This window comes from Erithacus rubecula (genome assembly GCF_903797595.1).
Source record: "Erithacus rubecula genome assembly, chromosome: 6".
Lineage (NCBI taxonomy): Eukaryota > Metazoa > Chordata > Aves > Passeriformes > Muscicapidae > Erithacus > Erithacus rubecula.
Genome location: NC_136688.1, coordinates 31,742,086 through 31,756,349, shown reverse-complemented (window position 1 = coordinate 31,756,349; position 14,264 = coordinate 31,742,086). Strand labels below are relative to the sequence as shown.

General features: G+C 50.7%; 3 protein-coding genes across 3 annotated transcripts; all 3 read right to left on the bottom strand.

Annotated features, from left to right (window-relative positions):
* Positions 1-2,728: 2,728 nt before the first annotated feature.
* On the bottom strand, positions 2,729-4,732 carry LOC306803549 (ciliary microtubule associated protein 1A-like; the record flags this gene model as incomplete). Its single annotated transcript, XM_079309097.1, has 6 exons — positions 4,600-4,732; positions 4,276-4,473; positions 3,955-4,056; positions 3,479-3,600; positions 2,935-3,072; positions 2,729-2,824 (listed from the first exon to the last, which is right to left on the bottom strand). Exons 1-6 carry the CDS (start codon positions 4,703-4,705, stop codon positions 2,729-2,731), a joined length of 762 nt encoding a protein of 253 aa, XP_079165223.1. The 5' UTR covers positions 4,706-4,732.
* A 1,966-nt stretch (positions 4,733-6,698) lies between these two features.
* LOC306803780 (ciliary microtubule associated protein 1A-like) lies at positions 6,699-9,011 on the bottom strand. Its single transcript, XM_079309593.1, has 6 exons — positions 8,602-9,011; positions 8,275-8,475; positions 7,954-8,055; positions 7,478-7,599; positions 6,934-7,071; positions 6,699-6,823 (listed from the first exon to the last, which is right to left on the bottom strand). The coding sequence occupies exons 1-6, from the start codon at positions 8,705-8,707 to the stop codon at positions 6,728-6,730; spliced, it is 765 nt and encodes a 254-aa protein (XP_079165719.1). The 5' UTR covers positions 8,708-9,011; the 3' UTR covers positions 6,699-6,727.
* A 1,694-nt stretch (positions 9,012-10,705) lies between these two features.
* On the bottom strand, positions 10,706-13,006 carry LOC306803781 (ciliary microtubule associated protein 1A-like). Its single transcript, XM_079309594.1, has 6 exons — positions 12,582-13,006; positions 12,255-12,455; positions 11,934-12,035; positions 11,458-11,579; positions 10,914-11,051; positions 10,706-10,814 (listed from the first exon to the last, which is right to left on the bottom strand). Exons 1-6 carry the CDS (start codon positions 12,685-12,687, stop codon positions 10,743-10,745), a joined length of 741 nt encoding a protein of 246 aa, XP_079165720.1. The 5' UTR covers positions 12,688-13,006; the 3' UTR covers positions 10,706-10,742.
* Positions 13,007-14,264: the final 1,258 nt, after the last annotated feature.

Genomic DNA, 14,264 nt, shown 5'->3' with positions numbered 1-14,264 from the left:
TCTCCGGGAAAAAACATAAATTAAGGGACTACTGAAAAATAAGACAGGAAACAGATGTCTGAGGTGTTCAAACATGCATTCATATTATGTGACCTAAACTACGAGAAAATGCAGCTTTTAGATTAAAAAGAAAATCACTTTTTTTCTCTCATTGCATGTTTCAGCCTTGCAGACATCATCAATGTGTTGTGTTTTCAAGAGGAAAACATACTAGGAACCCTACCTATAGGCACCAATTTGTGAGGTGCACCAAGGCCTTCTCTACTCCATCCTGGACAGTCCCATCCACACGGACTTTTCTTGCTCCCCAAGCCTCTTAAGTTTGCCAGCCTGTCTCCAGGAGCCCAAAGAGAACATAATGCCTGAATGAGGCCCGACAAGTGCTGAGCAGAGGGGATCTCCTTGAACCTTGTGGCAATAAGAGAAAATAGAGAAGACCTGTCACAGCAAGCTCCTGTGTGTCACTGGGCCTGGCAATGTCGTGTTCCCAGGCTCCTATTCTTGCTGTAGGCTTGGTAGACACCAACATGGATGGAGCCTGGGTGGGTACCTGGAGGTTTCATTATTCACGTGGCCACATCATGGCAGAGTTCACCACCCTGGGATTCATATACACAGTCCCCGAGATGACAGGTAAACCAGGAGTAATGGAGGATGGAGCATGGACAGAGCAGGGAGGGCAACAGCTGGGGGTTCACAGCACATCTGTTGCTTCCTCTTAAGAAAACGTGTAAGTTCAGCACGTGTCAAGGAGCCAAACATCCCATCCCAGACAGCTGCTCTGCAGGTACTCAGTACTACATTAATCCCTGGATCACCGTGAATGGTAAGCTCAGCTCCAGCACTGCACATCTGTGGCTGTCCCAATAGGAAGGACAAGGTCACCCTCAGTACCATTTCTCCAGCCCTGCTTCAGGGCAAGACAAGAACACCTTACACATGGGGGCACAAAACCTGTCCAAAACAAAACCTGTCCACTGCTGCCTCAGCACCGTTCCCACAGAGCGCAGCATCACTGACCTCATCTGTGAATGCAAGTAGGATGATATTTCTTTTGTAGATTAAAAAAACAAGTTCTAAAATTTTCCTGCATGACAAAGTACGGAGCATCCAGTCTGTTAATCAAAGCTTCGTTTGCCGTTGTCCCTCCCCTGCAACAGTAACTACTGACAAATCTTTTCCTATTCGTGCAATCTTTCTAATTAGATCTTTATGTAAAATTAGTTGAAATACATCCCATTAACCACTGGCGTTTCAAAATGCCGAGAAGGGCACCTGCACCCCTGACAAGGACGATGCCTGCTCGGGGTTCGACTGAGAGGAGCCGCAGGCAACCGAGGTCCCCGCAGCCCCCTCGCAGCCGGAAGACACAAAAGGAAAACAAGGTGTAAAAGCTCGTGAATTGACATAACGACGCGTGAAACGGCTTCCACTGGAGGAAATTAGTGTAATTTACTGCTATTTATGCAGATAGTGAGGAAATTAAACCCCACTCCCACCCATCCACTGCTGCCCTTTCGCCCTGGGACCTCTTCCCCACCGCGGCCGGCTGCGGCCGGGCCCGCTCTGGCCGGGCTGCCGCCCCTGCAAGCGCCGGGACGCGCCATGTTCCGAACCGGCACCGCCGGGCCAGAGCCGCCTGCGCTCGGGGACGCGTGTCCGCGGCGGGGCTGTGACTGCGGGCTCCCCGCGGCCTGTCAAGCGGCCTTTCCCTCGGAGGAGCCCGCTGCCGGGGGATGGCGGGGGCAGCCCGGGGGGTGTTGGTGCTGCAGCGCTGCCCTATTGCCTGCAGGGCTCCTCTGGGGCGGGGCATCGATGGGGATGCCGCAGAAATGGCTCAATCCGCCGTGGGATAGCCACAGTTTGTCCTCACACAGACCTGCTTGTGTCCCCATGCACACAGAGACCCAGCACAGCCTTTTCTAGCCCAGCGCTGCCTGAGCACAGGACTTTTGTGAAGAGGCTTGTGTCTCACGGCAGTGCTTGCCACAGAAGTGAAGCTCCTGCCCTGGAACACCAAGTGAGAGCTGCCTGCTCCAATGCCTACCCTGTTCTCTAGCAAACAGGGACGAATCCTTTTGGCATCAACACTTAGCCAGAGGGGACAGACAGCCTCCCCAGGGGTGCAGTAGAGTCCCAGCACCGGGAGCAGTCAAGTTTGTGGCTGGCTGGCTGCTGGCTAATCCCTCTCAGACTGCCTTTCCTAAAAGAGGGCTGGATGAGGTCACCTTCCAAGGTCCCTTCCCACCTGGGCTGTTGCAGGATCCTATGATGATTGCATTTCTAGACTGGCAATAATGGTTCTGTCTCCTTAACTGTCAGTGGCCTGGGGACTCATCTGTGGAAATGAGCCCCTGCCTGTGGCAAGAGATGATGCAGGGCAGATGTGTTTCTGGGCACACCCTGGGCAGATGCCACCTGTGTGCACTGGAAAGGGGGATGCTGAGATGGGCTTTGTCCTTGAGGCCAGCATGGGCTGTGGGGTGAGAGTGTGCAAGGCATGGCTGGAAAGCTTGTGGAGTGTTTTGCTGTGGTTAGGTGAAATGGTGCTCTTGGAGATGTCATCCTGGCTCACACTGTTACCTCACTGCTCTCCCCTCACCCTCACCCTGCCATGTTTTGACTGAGGCATAGACATGAGACAGTGAGATCCAGTGGTCCACACCCAGGCACACCTAACCCCCACCACAAAGGAGAACAGAAAAATATCTCTACGGGCTACATGTCTTTAATCAAGATGTGTTTCCAGCACTAACGAAGCTTTGTAGAGTGAATGTCGGAGTCCAAATGTGTAAGCAGGATCCCGACTTTTTATCAGTGACACCTGGAAAGGGAAAGTAGGAAGAAAAGAGGTGAAGATGGTGCCTAGTTCTCCAGAGCTGTCCTCAAGTGACAGCTGTCCAGCATAACAGGTTGGGGGACAGGCTGCCTTACCTTTCCAAGGCTGTAGTCTGCTGGACCTGGAGCCATACCCTTGCCAGCAGGATTGGTTTTAAGTCCCATTGTGTACTTGGGAGCCTTGGGTTTGTAAACGTCCAGTTCCACCTTCTGAAATGCCGCAGGACCTGGGGTCTGCAAGAGAAGCGATGAGGTTGGTGGGTACAAGAGGCAGTGGGGATTCTTGCTGGGTGTCTACAAGTACTGTGCTGCTTTAGGTGGCTGGCCAGAGGAGCAATGTGGGAGATCTGACACCCTGGGAAGGAGGGCTCCTAGGGAAGACAGGAAGATTTCCCAGAGGACAAGGGGGATTAGTGCTGTTTGTGCCAGTGATCTGCTGGGTGTGGAAAAGTGAGCGACTGCAGGTGTCGGTGATACTGGGAACAGAGGAGCCAGAGACCCTGTGGCTTCTTGGGCTTTGCTGCAGGTGCAGGGAAGCATGTGCTGCGTGGGGATAGAGCAGGCACTGGGGCCCTTCTGCTCTGAGAGCAGCTGAGCTACTGCTGCTGCTGCTGTAAGAGAGCACAGAAGCACAGCTCACCTTTGCCAGGTCCTGGAAACAGCTCTGGTATTGGCTCTTCCACAGCATAGAGTAGCATGGTTCCGCGTGGGTGTATGCTGTGCGGGGTCCCAAAACTTTGGGCAGGGTATAGGTAGCAGGACCTGGAAATGAAATAGGAAGAGAGCATAGAGGTCAATCTTGTGGGAAAGGGTGCAATGCCTGGGTGGAAAAGGGTCAGCCTGCCGAGCTGGATGTGAGGAGCATGACAGGTATCCTGGCCCTTGTCCCAGAGCCTCTGGCTTCTGTTGCCTGTGGTGTGCATTGGCTGTTTGAAACTGGAGCTGCTGGTTCTTCTGTGAAATGGGAGAATTTGGTGCTCTGGGACAGCAAGAAGCTTGTTGAGCACACACAATGTCCTGCTGACCAGGCTTTTTGCTAGGCCTGTTGTAGAAGTTACAGACTGTGCCTGGAGAACATGCGGGCTGTAAGAGTGTCTGTGTCCACAAGTTCCGTACCTGGCGTTTGGAAGCCTTTTAGATCCTTGGGTCGGGATGCCATGCTCTTTGCTGGTGGGCTAAGATAGACATGTTTGTTTGCTTGTTCCGTGGTGTAGTCACCTAGGAAAGAGAAGGAGATGAGAGAAGTTGTGAAGCTGGGAACCTAACTGCAAGCTAAAGAAGAGAAGTCAGGGTGTGCTCAGTCCTGCTTGTTTCCTGTCTGGGGCTCTCTGCAGTCCATTCAGGGCATGAGCAGAGGGCTTTGTGCCCCAGTGACACAAGGCAGCAGTTAGGCGTGTTTGTCTGACATGGAGGAAGGGCTGCAGAAATGCTACTCACTGGGTCCTGGGGTGACAGCAATCTTGGTCTTCGGGCGTGCCGTCACCAGTGCCGTAGGAGGCACATGCTTCCCCGTTTTAGTGATGCGAGAATCAATGAAATATCGAGGACCGGGTGAGCAGGAGTCTGCAGTAGGACATTTGGTCCCCCGAAATGAGTATGCAGGGGCTCTCTCCATGGTAGGATCACCTGGGTGACCTGGGAAGAAAAACCTGTGAAAGAACATGTGCCTGTAACTGTGGAATGAAAGGAAATTTTCTAAGTGGAAGCGAGCCATGTGTTGTGCCTCCCGCAGCCACTGCCTCCCCATGATAGTTGGTTTACCTGTTGTCCCAGGGAGCCCATACTTGGGGCCTGGAGTTCTGTACTCTGCAAGGATAGGGCCCCTTCGAGGATGAGGTTTCCAGGTGCCTACCCAGGGTCCTGCCATGCTGGTGGTTACAGAAACTACAACAAAAAAAGGAGCACTTCTAAAGGCCTTCACTGACACAGCCGCGGAATGGAGTTTTCCTGTTGCCCAGAGGAGGAAGAAAGGGAATCTAGCATCACAAAAGAAAGTGAAGGAAAGTAAAGAAAAACAAGTAGCACACAGAGGGGAAAAAAAAAATTGGTGGGAAGTAGCAATTAAGAAAAACAGTTGAGCAAAAGCTCCTGCTGTGCTCTCAGGCAGTAATTGCTGGCCAGGTCCACAGCACTGGCTAAGCCAGCCCTGGCCTGGCAGGGTGGGTGCCTCCAGCGCGTGTGCACGCAACCGTGCTCAGCTGGAATATGGCACTGACTGGGTGAGGGGCAGGGAGGGACACCAGCTCCTCAGTGACATCATAATCCATTGCTAGGTGGATCCATCATCCCCAGGTGATATCCCAGAGGGTCATTCTTATCCAGTGATGAGCAAACCCACTGTGATGTTGAGACCCTTAAGCAGTTCATGCTGCAGCTCTCCCATTTTGCCTGCAGGGCTCCTCTGGGGCTGGCCATGGATGCAGCTGCCACAGAACTGGTTCAGTCTGGTGTGGGCCAGCCCTAGTTTGTCCTCACACAGTCCTGCTTGTGTCCCCATGTGCACAGAGAACCAGCACAGCCCTATCTAGTCCAATGGTGCCTGAGCACAGGGTTTTTTCCATCAAACAAAATGAACAAAACTTAAGCAGACTTTTAAGCAGACACTTCATTATTTCAGTGCCAGGAACGGGGGGGATTCCTCCTCCAAATTTGTTCTTATTAGTAATCAAAAATTCATCCATTTTATATGCTTTTTCTGCTGTGTCAATTTTGCAAAAGTTCTTTGTCATACTATGCATAATGTGCCCATTCTTAAATTTAACCTTTAGAATTGCTGGTTTCACTAGTTGTATAACTTCAGTAATATTCCTACCCTAAGAGAAGCTTTGGCCTTATCTACTGAGATTGACTGCTTAGAATCCTTCACATTCAAATTAAGATGGGAAAGGTGGGCAGTTTCCAAACAGACTAACTAGTGAGGATGACAATTTCTATAGCTTCTTGAACAAGGCATAAGTTATTTGGTATCTTCTTGGTATGGTTTTCCTAGCTGAATACTTTAAAAACAGCACTCCTAACTTTCTTATACCATATGCTTCATAATTTTTGACTTGCAATCATAACTAACACTTTTTTTTTTTTTTATTAAATCAATTATTGTATTAGTAAGTTTATAACAGGCTGAGTAGACTGAAGTGCTTGCCACAGAGCTGAGGCTCCTGCCCTGGAACACCAGTGAGAGCTGCCTGCTCCAATGCCTACCTTGTTCGCTAGCAAACAGGGGCGAGTCCTTTTGACATAAACACTTAGCCAGAGGGGACAGACAGCCTCCCCAGGGGTGCAGTAGAGTCCCAGCACCGGGAGCAGTCAAGTTTGTGGCTGGCTGGCTGCTGGCTAATCCCTCCCAGACTGCCTTTCCTAAAAGAGGGCTGGATGAGGTTACCTTCCAAGGTCCCTTCCCACCTGGGCTGTTGCAGGATCCCATGATGATTGCATTTCTAGACTGGCAATAATGGTTCTGTCTCCTTAACTGTCAGTGGCCTGGGGACTCGCCTGTGGAAATGAGCCCCTGCCTGTGGCAAGAGATGATGCAGGGCAGATGTGTTTCTGGGCACACCCTGGGCAGATGCCACCTGTGTGCACTGGAAAGGAGCATGCTGAGATGGGCTTTGTCCTTGAGGCCAGCATGGGCTGTGGGGTGAGAGTGTGCAAGGCATGGCTGGAAAGCTTGCACAGTGTTTTGCTGTGGTTAGGTGAAATGGTGCTCTTGGAGATGTCATCCTGGCTCACACTGTTACCTCACTGCCCTCCCCTCACCCTCACCCTCACCCTGCCATGTTTTGACTGAGGCATAGACATGAGACAGTGAGATGCACTGGTCCACACCCAGGCACACCTAACCCCCACCGCAAAGGAGGAACAGAAAAACATCTCTACAGGTTACGTGTCTTTAATCAAGATGTGTTTCCGGCACTAACGAAGCTTTGTAGAGTGAATGCCGAATTCCAAAACTGTAAGCAGGATCCTGGGATTTAGTCACTGACACCTGGAAAGGAAAAGTAGGAAGAAAAGAGGTGAAGATGGTGCCTAGTTCTCCAGAGCTGTCCTCAAGTGACAGCTGTCCAGCATAACAGGTTGGGGGACAGGCTGCCTTACCTTTCCAAGGCTGTAGTCTGCTGGACCTGGAGCCATACCCTTGCCAGCAGGATTGGTTTTAAGTCCCATTGTGTACTTGGGAGCCTTGGGTTTGTAAACGTCCAGTTCCACCTTCTGAAATGCCGCAGGACCTGGGGTCTGCAAGAGAAGCGATGAGGTTGGTGGGTACAAGAGGCAGTGGGGATTCTTGCTGGGTGTCTACAAGTACTGTGCTGCTTTAGGTGGCTGGCCAGAGGAGCGATGTGGGAGATCTGACACCCTGGGAAGGAGGGCTCCTAGGGAAGACAGGAAGATTTCCCAGAGGACAAGGGGGATTAGTGCTGTTTGTGCCAGTGATCTGCTGGGTGTGGAAAAGTGAGCGACTGCAGGTGTCGGTGATACTGGGAACAGCAGAGCCAGAGACCCTGTGGCTTCTTGGGCTTTGCTGCAGGTGCAGGGAAGCATGTGCTGCGTGGGGATAGAGCAGGCACTGGGGCCCTTCTGCTCTGAGAGAAGCTGAGCTACTGCTGCTGCTGCTGTAAGAGAACACAGAAGCACAGCTCACCTTTGCCAGGTCCTGGAAACAGCTCTGGTATTGGCTCTTCCACAGCATAGAGTAGCATGGTTCCGCGTGGGTGTATGCTGTGCGGGGTCCCAAAACTTTGGGCAGGGTATAGGTAGCAGGACCTGGAAATGAAATAGGAAGAGAGCATAGAGGTCAATCTTGTGGGAAAGGGTGCAATGCCTGGGTGGAAAAGGGTCAGCCTGCCGAGCTGGATGTGAGGAGCATGACAGGTATCCTGGCCCTTGTCCCAGAGCCTCTGGCTTCTGTTGCCTGTGGTGTGCATTGGCTGTTTGAAACTGGAGCTGCTGGTTCTTCTGTGAAATGGGAGAATTTGGTGCTCTGGGACAGCAAGAAGCTTGTTGAGCACACACAATGTCCTGCTGACCAGGCTTTTTGCTAGGCCTGTTGTAGAAGTTACAGACTGTGCCTGCAGGACACGCGGGCTGTAAGAGTGTCTGTGTCCACAAGTTCCGTACCTGGCGTTTGGAAGCCTTTTAGATCCTTGGGTCGGGATGCCATGCTCTTTGCTGGTGGGCTAAGATAGACATGTTTGTTTGCTGGTTCCGTGGTGTAGTCACCTAGGAAAGAGAAGGAGATGAGAGAAGTTGTGAAGCTGGGAACCTAACTGCAAGCCAAAGAGGAGAAGTCAGGGTGTGCTCAGTCCTGCTTGTTTCCTGTCTGGAGCTCCCTGCAGTCCATTCAGGGCATGAGCAGAGGGCTTTGTGCCCCAGTGACACAAGGCAGCAGTTAGGCGTGTTTGTCTGACATGGAGGAAGGGCTGCAGAAATGCTACTCACTGGGTCCTGGGGTGACAGCAATCTTGGTCTTCGGGCGTGCCGTCACCAGTGCCGTAGGAGGCACATGCTTCCCCGTTTTAGTGATGCGAGAATCAATGAAGTATCGAGGACCAGGTGAGCAGGAGTCTGCAGTAGGACATTTGGTCCCCCGAAATGAGTATGCAGGGGCTCTCTCCATGGTAGGATCGTGACCTGGGTGACCTGGGAAGAAAAGCCTGTGAAAGAACCTGTGCCTGCAACTGTGGAATGAAAGGAAATTTTCTAAGTGGAAGCAAGCCGTGTGTTGTGCCTCTCGCAGCCACTGCCTCCCCATGATAGTTGGCTCACCTGTTGTCCCAGGGAGCCCATACTTGGGGCCTGGGGTGCTGAACTCTGCAAGGATAGGTCCCCTTCGAGGATGAGGTCTCCAGTTGCCTACCCAGGCTCCCTCCATTCTGATGGCTAAGGAAATTACAAGAAATACAGAAGCGCTACCAAGGGCTTTCTCTGGCACAGGCTTGGAATGGAATTTTCCTGTAGCCCAGAGCAGGAAGAAAGGGAATCTAGCATCACGAAGGAAAGTGAAGGAAAGTAAATTAAAATAAATAGAAGATGAGGAAGGAGTACTGGGGGCAAGCAGCAAGTTAGAATCAAAGATGCAGCAAAGGCTCCTGCTGTGCTCTCAGGCAGTAATTGCTGGCCAGGTCCACAGCACTGGCTAAGCCAGCCCTGGCCTGGCAGGGTGGGTGCCTCCAGCGCGTGTGCACGCAACCGTGCTCAGCTGGAATATGGCACTGACTGGGTGAGGTGCAGGGAGGGACACCAGCTCCTCAGTGACATCATAATCCATTGCTAGGTGGATCCATCATCCCCAGGTGATATCCCAGAGGATCATTCTTATCCAGTGATGAGCAAACCCACTGTGATGTTGAGACCCTTAAGCAGTTCATGCTGCAGCTCTCCCATTTTGCCTGCAGGGCTCCTCTGGGGCTGGCCATGGATGCGGCTGCCACAGAACTGGTTCAGTCTGGTGTGGGCCAGCCCTAGTTTGTCCTCACACAGTCCTGCTTGTGTCCCCATGAGCACAGAGAACCAGCACAGCCCTATCTAGTTCAATGGTGCCTGAGCACAGGGTTTTTTCCATCAAACAAAATGAACAAAACTTAAGCAGACTTTTAAGCAGACACTTCATTATTTCAGTGCCAGGAACGGGGGGGATTCCTCCTCCAAATTTGTTCTTATTAGTAATCAAAAATTCATCCATTTTATATGCTTTTTCTGCTGTGTCAATTTTGCAAAAGTTCTTTGTCATACTATGCATAATGTGCCCATTCTTAAATTTAACCTTTAGAATTGCTGGTTTCACTAGTTGTATAACTTCAGTAATATTCCTACCCTAAGAGAAGCTTTGGACTTATCTACTGAGATTGACTGCTTAGAATCCTTCACATTCAAATTAAGATGGGAAAGGTGGGCAGTTTCCAAACAGACTAACTAGTGAGGATGACAATTTCTATAGGTTCTTGAACAGGACATAAGTTATTTGGTATCTTCTTGGTATGGTTTTCCTAGCTGAATACTTTAAAAACAGCACTCCTAACTTTCCTATACCATATGCTTCGTAATTTTCGACTTGCAATCATAACTAACACTTTTTTTTTTTTTATTAAATCAATTAGTTTATTAGTAAATTTATAACCAGCTGAGTAGACTGAAGTGCTTGCCACAGAGCTGAAGCTCCTGCCCTGGAACACCAGTGAGAGCTGCCTGCTCCAATGCCTACCTTGTTCGCTAGCAAACAGGGGCGAGTCCTTTTGACATCAACACTTAGCCAGAGGGGACAGACAGCCTCCCCAGGGGTGCAGTAGAGTCCCAGCACCTGACACAGTCAAGTTTGTGGCCAGCTGGCTGCTGGCTAATCCCTCCCAGACTGCCTTTCCTAAAAGAGGGCTGGATGAGATGACCTTCCAAGGTCCCTTCCCACCTGGGCTGTTGCAGGATCCCATGATGATTGCATTTCTAGACTGGCAATAATGGTTCTGTCTCCTTAACTGTCAGTGGCCTGGGGACTCGCCTGTGGAAATGAGCCCCTGCCTGTGGCAAGAGATGATGCAGGGCAGATGTGTTTCTGGGCACACCCTGGGCAGATGCCACCTGTGTGCACTGGAAAGGGGGATGCTGAGATGGGCTTTGTCCTTGAGGCCAGCATGGGCTGTGGGGTGAGAGTGTGCAAGGCATGGCTGGAAAGCTTGTGGAGTGTTTTGCTGTGGTTAGGTGAAATGGTGCTCTTGGAGATGTCATCCTGGCTCACACTGTTACCTCACTGCTCTCCCCTCACCCTCACCCTGCCATGTTTTGACTGAGGCATAGACATGAGACAGTGAGATGCACTGGTCCACACCCAGGCACACCTAACCCCCACCACAAAGGAGGAACAGAAAAACATCTCTACAGGTTACGTGTCTTTAATGAAGATGTTTTGCAGGTATTTAATCAGCTTTGTAGAGTGAATGTCGGAGTCCAAATGTGTAAGCAGGATCCCGATTTTTGGTCAGTGACACCTGGAAAGTGGGAAGAGGTGAAGATGGTGCCTAGTTCTCCAGAGCTGTCCTCAAGTGACAGCTGTCCAGCATAACAGGTTGGGGGACAGGCTGCCTTACCTTTCCAAGGCTGTAGTCTGCTGGACCTGGAGCCATACCCTTGCCAGCAGGATTGGTTTTAAGTCCCATTGTGTACTTGGGAGCCTTGGGTTTGTAAACGTCCAGTTCCACCTTCTGAAATGCCGCAGGACCTGGGGTCTGCAAGAGGAGCGATGAGGTTGGTGGGTACAAGAGGCAGTGGGGATTCTTGCTGGGTGTCTACAAGTACTGTGCTGCTTTAGGTGGCTGGCCAGAGGAGCGATGTGGGAGATCTGACACCCTGGGAAGGAGGGCTCCTAGGGAAGACAGGAAGATTTCCCAGAGGACAAGGGGGATTAGTGCTGTTTGTGCCAGTGATCTGCTGGGTGTGGAAAAGTGAGCGACTGCAGGTGTCGGTGATACTGGGAACAGCAGAGCCAGAGACCCTGTGGCTTCTTGGGCTTTGCTGCAGGTGCAGGGAAGCATGTGCTGCGTGGGGATAGAGCAGGCACTGGGGCCCTTCTGCTCTGAGAGCAGCTGAGCTACTGCTGCTGCTGCTGTAAGAGAGCACAGAAGCACAGCTCACCTTTGCCAGGTCCTGGAAACAGCTCTGGTATTGGCTCTTCCATCTCATAGAGTAGCATGGTTCCGCGTGGGTGTATGCTGTGCGGGGTCCCAAAATTCTGGGCAGGCTATAGGTGCCAGGACCTGGAAATGAAATAGGAAGAGAGCATAGAGGTCAATCTTGTGGGAAAGGGTGCAATGCCTGGGTGGAAAAGGGTCAGCCTGCCAAGCTGGCTGTGAGGAGCAGGAAGGGTATTCTGGCCCTTGTCTCAGTGCCTCTGGCTTCTGTTGCCTGTGGTGTGCATTGGCTGTTTGAAACTGGAGCTGCTGGTTCTTCTGTGAAATGGGAGAATTTGGTGCTCTGGGACAGCAAGAAGCTTGTTGAGCACACACAATGTCCTGCTGCCCAGGCTTTTTGCTAGGCCTGTTGTAGAAGTTACAGACTGTGCCTGGAGAACACGCGGGCTGTAAGAGTGTCTGTGTCCACAAGTTCTGTACCTGGTGTTCGGAAACTTTTGGTGTCCTTGGGTCGGAATACCATTGTCTGCACCGGTGCGCTAAGATAGACGTGTTTGTTTGCTGATTCTGTGGTGTAGTCACCTAGGAAAGAGAAGGAGATGAGAGAAGTTGTGAAGCTCGGAACCTAACTGCAAGCCAAAGAGGAGATGTCATGGGGTGCTCAGTCCTGCTTGTTTCCTGTCTGGAGCTCCCTGCAGTCCATTCAGGGCATGAGCAGAGGGCTTTGTGCCCCAGTGACACAAGGCAGCAGTTAGGCGTGTTTGTCTGACGTGGAGGAAGGGCTGCAGAAATGCTACTCACTGGGTCCTGGGGTGACGGCAATCTTGGTGTTGTGTCGTCCAGTCACATGTGCCGATGGAGACACATACTTCCCAGTGTTGGTGATGGATGAATGGATGTAGTATCGAGGACCTGGGGAGCAGGAGTCTGTGGCAGTAGTTTTGGTTCCTCTAAAAGTGTATGCAGGGGCTCTGTCTCTGGTGGGATCATGGCCTGGGTGACCTGGGAAGAAAAGCCTGTGAAAGAACCTGTGCCTGCAACTGTGGAATGAAAGTCAATTTTCTAAGTGGAAGCGAGCCATGTGTTGTGCCTCCCGCAGCCACTGCCTCCCTATGATAGTTGGCTTACCTGTTGTCCCAGGGAGCCCATACTTGGGACCTGGGGTGCTGAACTCTGCAAGGATAGGGCCCCTTCGAGGATGAGGTCTCCAGTTGCCTACCCAGGGTCCCTCCATGCTGGTGTTTAGAGAAACTACAACAAAAACAGAAGCGCTACCAAAGGCCTTCTCTGACACAGCCTTGGAATGGAGTTTTTCTGCAGCCCAGAGCAGGAAGAAAGGGAATCTAGCATCACGAAGGAAAGTGAAGGAAAGTGAAGAAAAATAATAGCAGATGGAGGAAAATGAGGAATTGGGTGTAAGCAGCAAGTTAGAAGCAAAGATGCAGCAAAAGCTCCCTGCTGTGCCTTCAGGCAGTGCTTGTTGGCCAGGGCAGCAGCAGAGGAGAAGCGCAGCCCTGGCCTGGCAGGGTGGGTGCCTCAGCGCGTGTGCACGCGCTCTTATTTAGCTGGAATATGGCACTGACTGGGTGAGGTGCAGGGACACCAGCTCCTCAGTGACATCATAATCCATTGCTAGGTGGATCCATCATCACCAGGTGGCATCCCAGAGGGTCATTCTTATCCAGTGATGAGCAAACCCACTGTGATGTTGAGACCCTTAAGCAGTTCATGCTGCAGCTCTGCCCTATTGCCTGCAGGGCTCCTCTGGGGCTGGCCATGGATGCGGCTGCCACAGAACTGGCTCTTTTGTTGTGGGTCAGCCTCAGTTTTTTTAGATCATGCTTTGGAGCCTACTGATGGCAGCTTCTCCAGAATTGGGGCATTGTTTTCACTATGAAGACTTAAAGAACAGCCATTCCTGTAAACAGCCTTTTTAGGTGACGGTGTGTTCATTCTGAAGCCTACTTATAACAGCTACAGAGGAAACCTTTGCAGTGAGCTGGTGGTGTTAAAGCTGGATCCAAAGATAACAGACCTTCAGAAGCATCCCACAGAAGGGGGCATTTATCCTGGAGTATATTGGTAGGACCTCCTAGAACCATCCCTTGTGCAGAACATTCAAAACATGAAGCGGGGCAGCCCCGAGCTGAAAGGCTGTTTCCAGAGTTGCCATCAGTAGGTTTCAGAGCCTAGAATGGGTGAAAGTTAGAAGTTTATTCACCTAGTCTTTGAATAGCAATAGGCAATGACTTGCAAGACAGGATAATTTACTGGTATTGAAACTGGCAGTGGGTGTAACATACTTGGCACATTTTTAATATGCTTAGCATATTTTATTTCAAACTTCCTAAAAGGATGTGCTGTAATTGATCTGCGTTCAGTGAGAGTATGGAATAATATTGCTGGAAGTTGTAGCCAGATCAGCACAAAAGGATGGCAGAATTAAAAGTTGCCTATTAAAACTAATTAAACTCTTCAGTAGTAATTACTGTGTATGATATATTACTCACAAATAACTGGATACCTGTATGTTTTCACTGCATGTTACAATATCTTTGTGCAGTGCACTTAAGGAAGTGATACTGCTGGCTCAATTAAAACAAAAATTAGTATAATAGATTTTACATGTATGTTTCAGAAATAATTTCAGTGATGTGGAGGATCCCTGCTGTACCCCAACTCTTAGCACAATACGTGCTGGTGCAGTTAAACATCAGATAGTATGAGCTGTAGTGTATACCACACTAGATTCCTTCTTTTGACAAATGAAAGGAAAATGCGTTAAAAATGTCAGAAATTAAGTTTGATCTA

Bases quoted from the DNA above. Each gene is read 5' to 3' on its own strand.
- LOC306803780 (XM_079309593.1), bottom strand. From the start codon at position 8,707: ATGGAGGGAGCCTGGGTAGGCAACTGGAGACCTCATCCTCGAAGGGGA. The intron at 8,056-8,274 runs GTGAGTAGCATT...TCTCTTTCCTAG, and splicing joins TGCTGTCACCCCAGGACCCA to GTGACTACACCACGGAACCA. The intron at 7,072-7,477 runs GTGAGCTGTGCT...CTTCTCTTGCAG, and splicing joins GTTTCCAGGACCTGGCAAAG to ACCCCAGGTCCTGCGGCATT.
- LOC306803781 (XM_079309594.1), bottom strand. From the start codon at position 12,687: ATGGAGGGACCCTGGGTAGGCAACTGGAGACCTCATCCTCGAAGGGGC. The intron at 12,456-12,581 runs GTAAGCCAACTA...TTTTCTTCCCAG, and splicing joins TGGGCTCCCTGGGACAACAG to GTCACCCAGGCCATGATCCC. The intron at 10,815-10,913 runs GTAAGGCAGCCT...CCCACTTTCCAG, and splicing joins CAGACTACAGCCTTGGAAAG to GTGTCACTGACCAAAAATCG.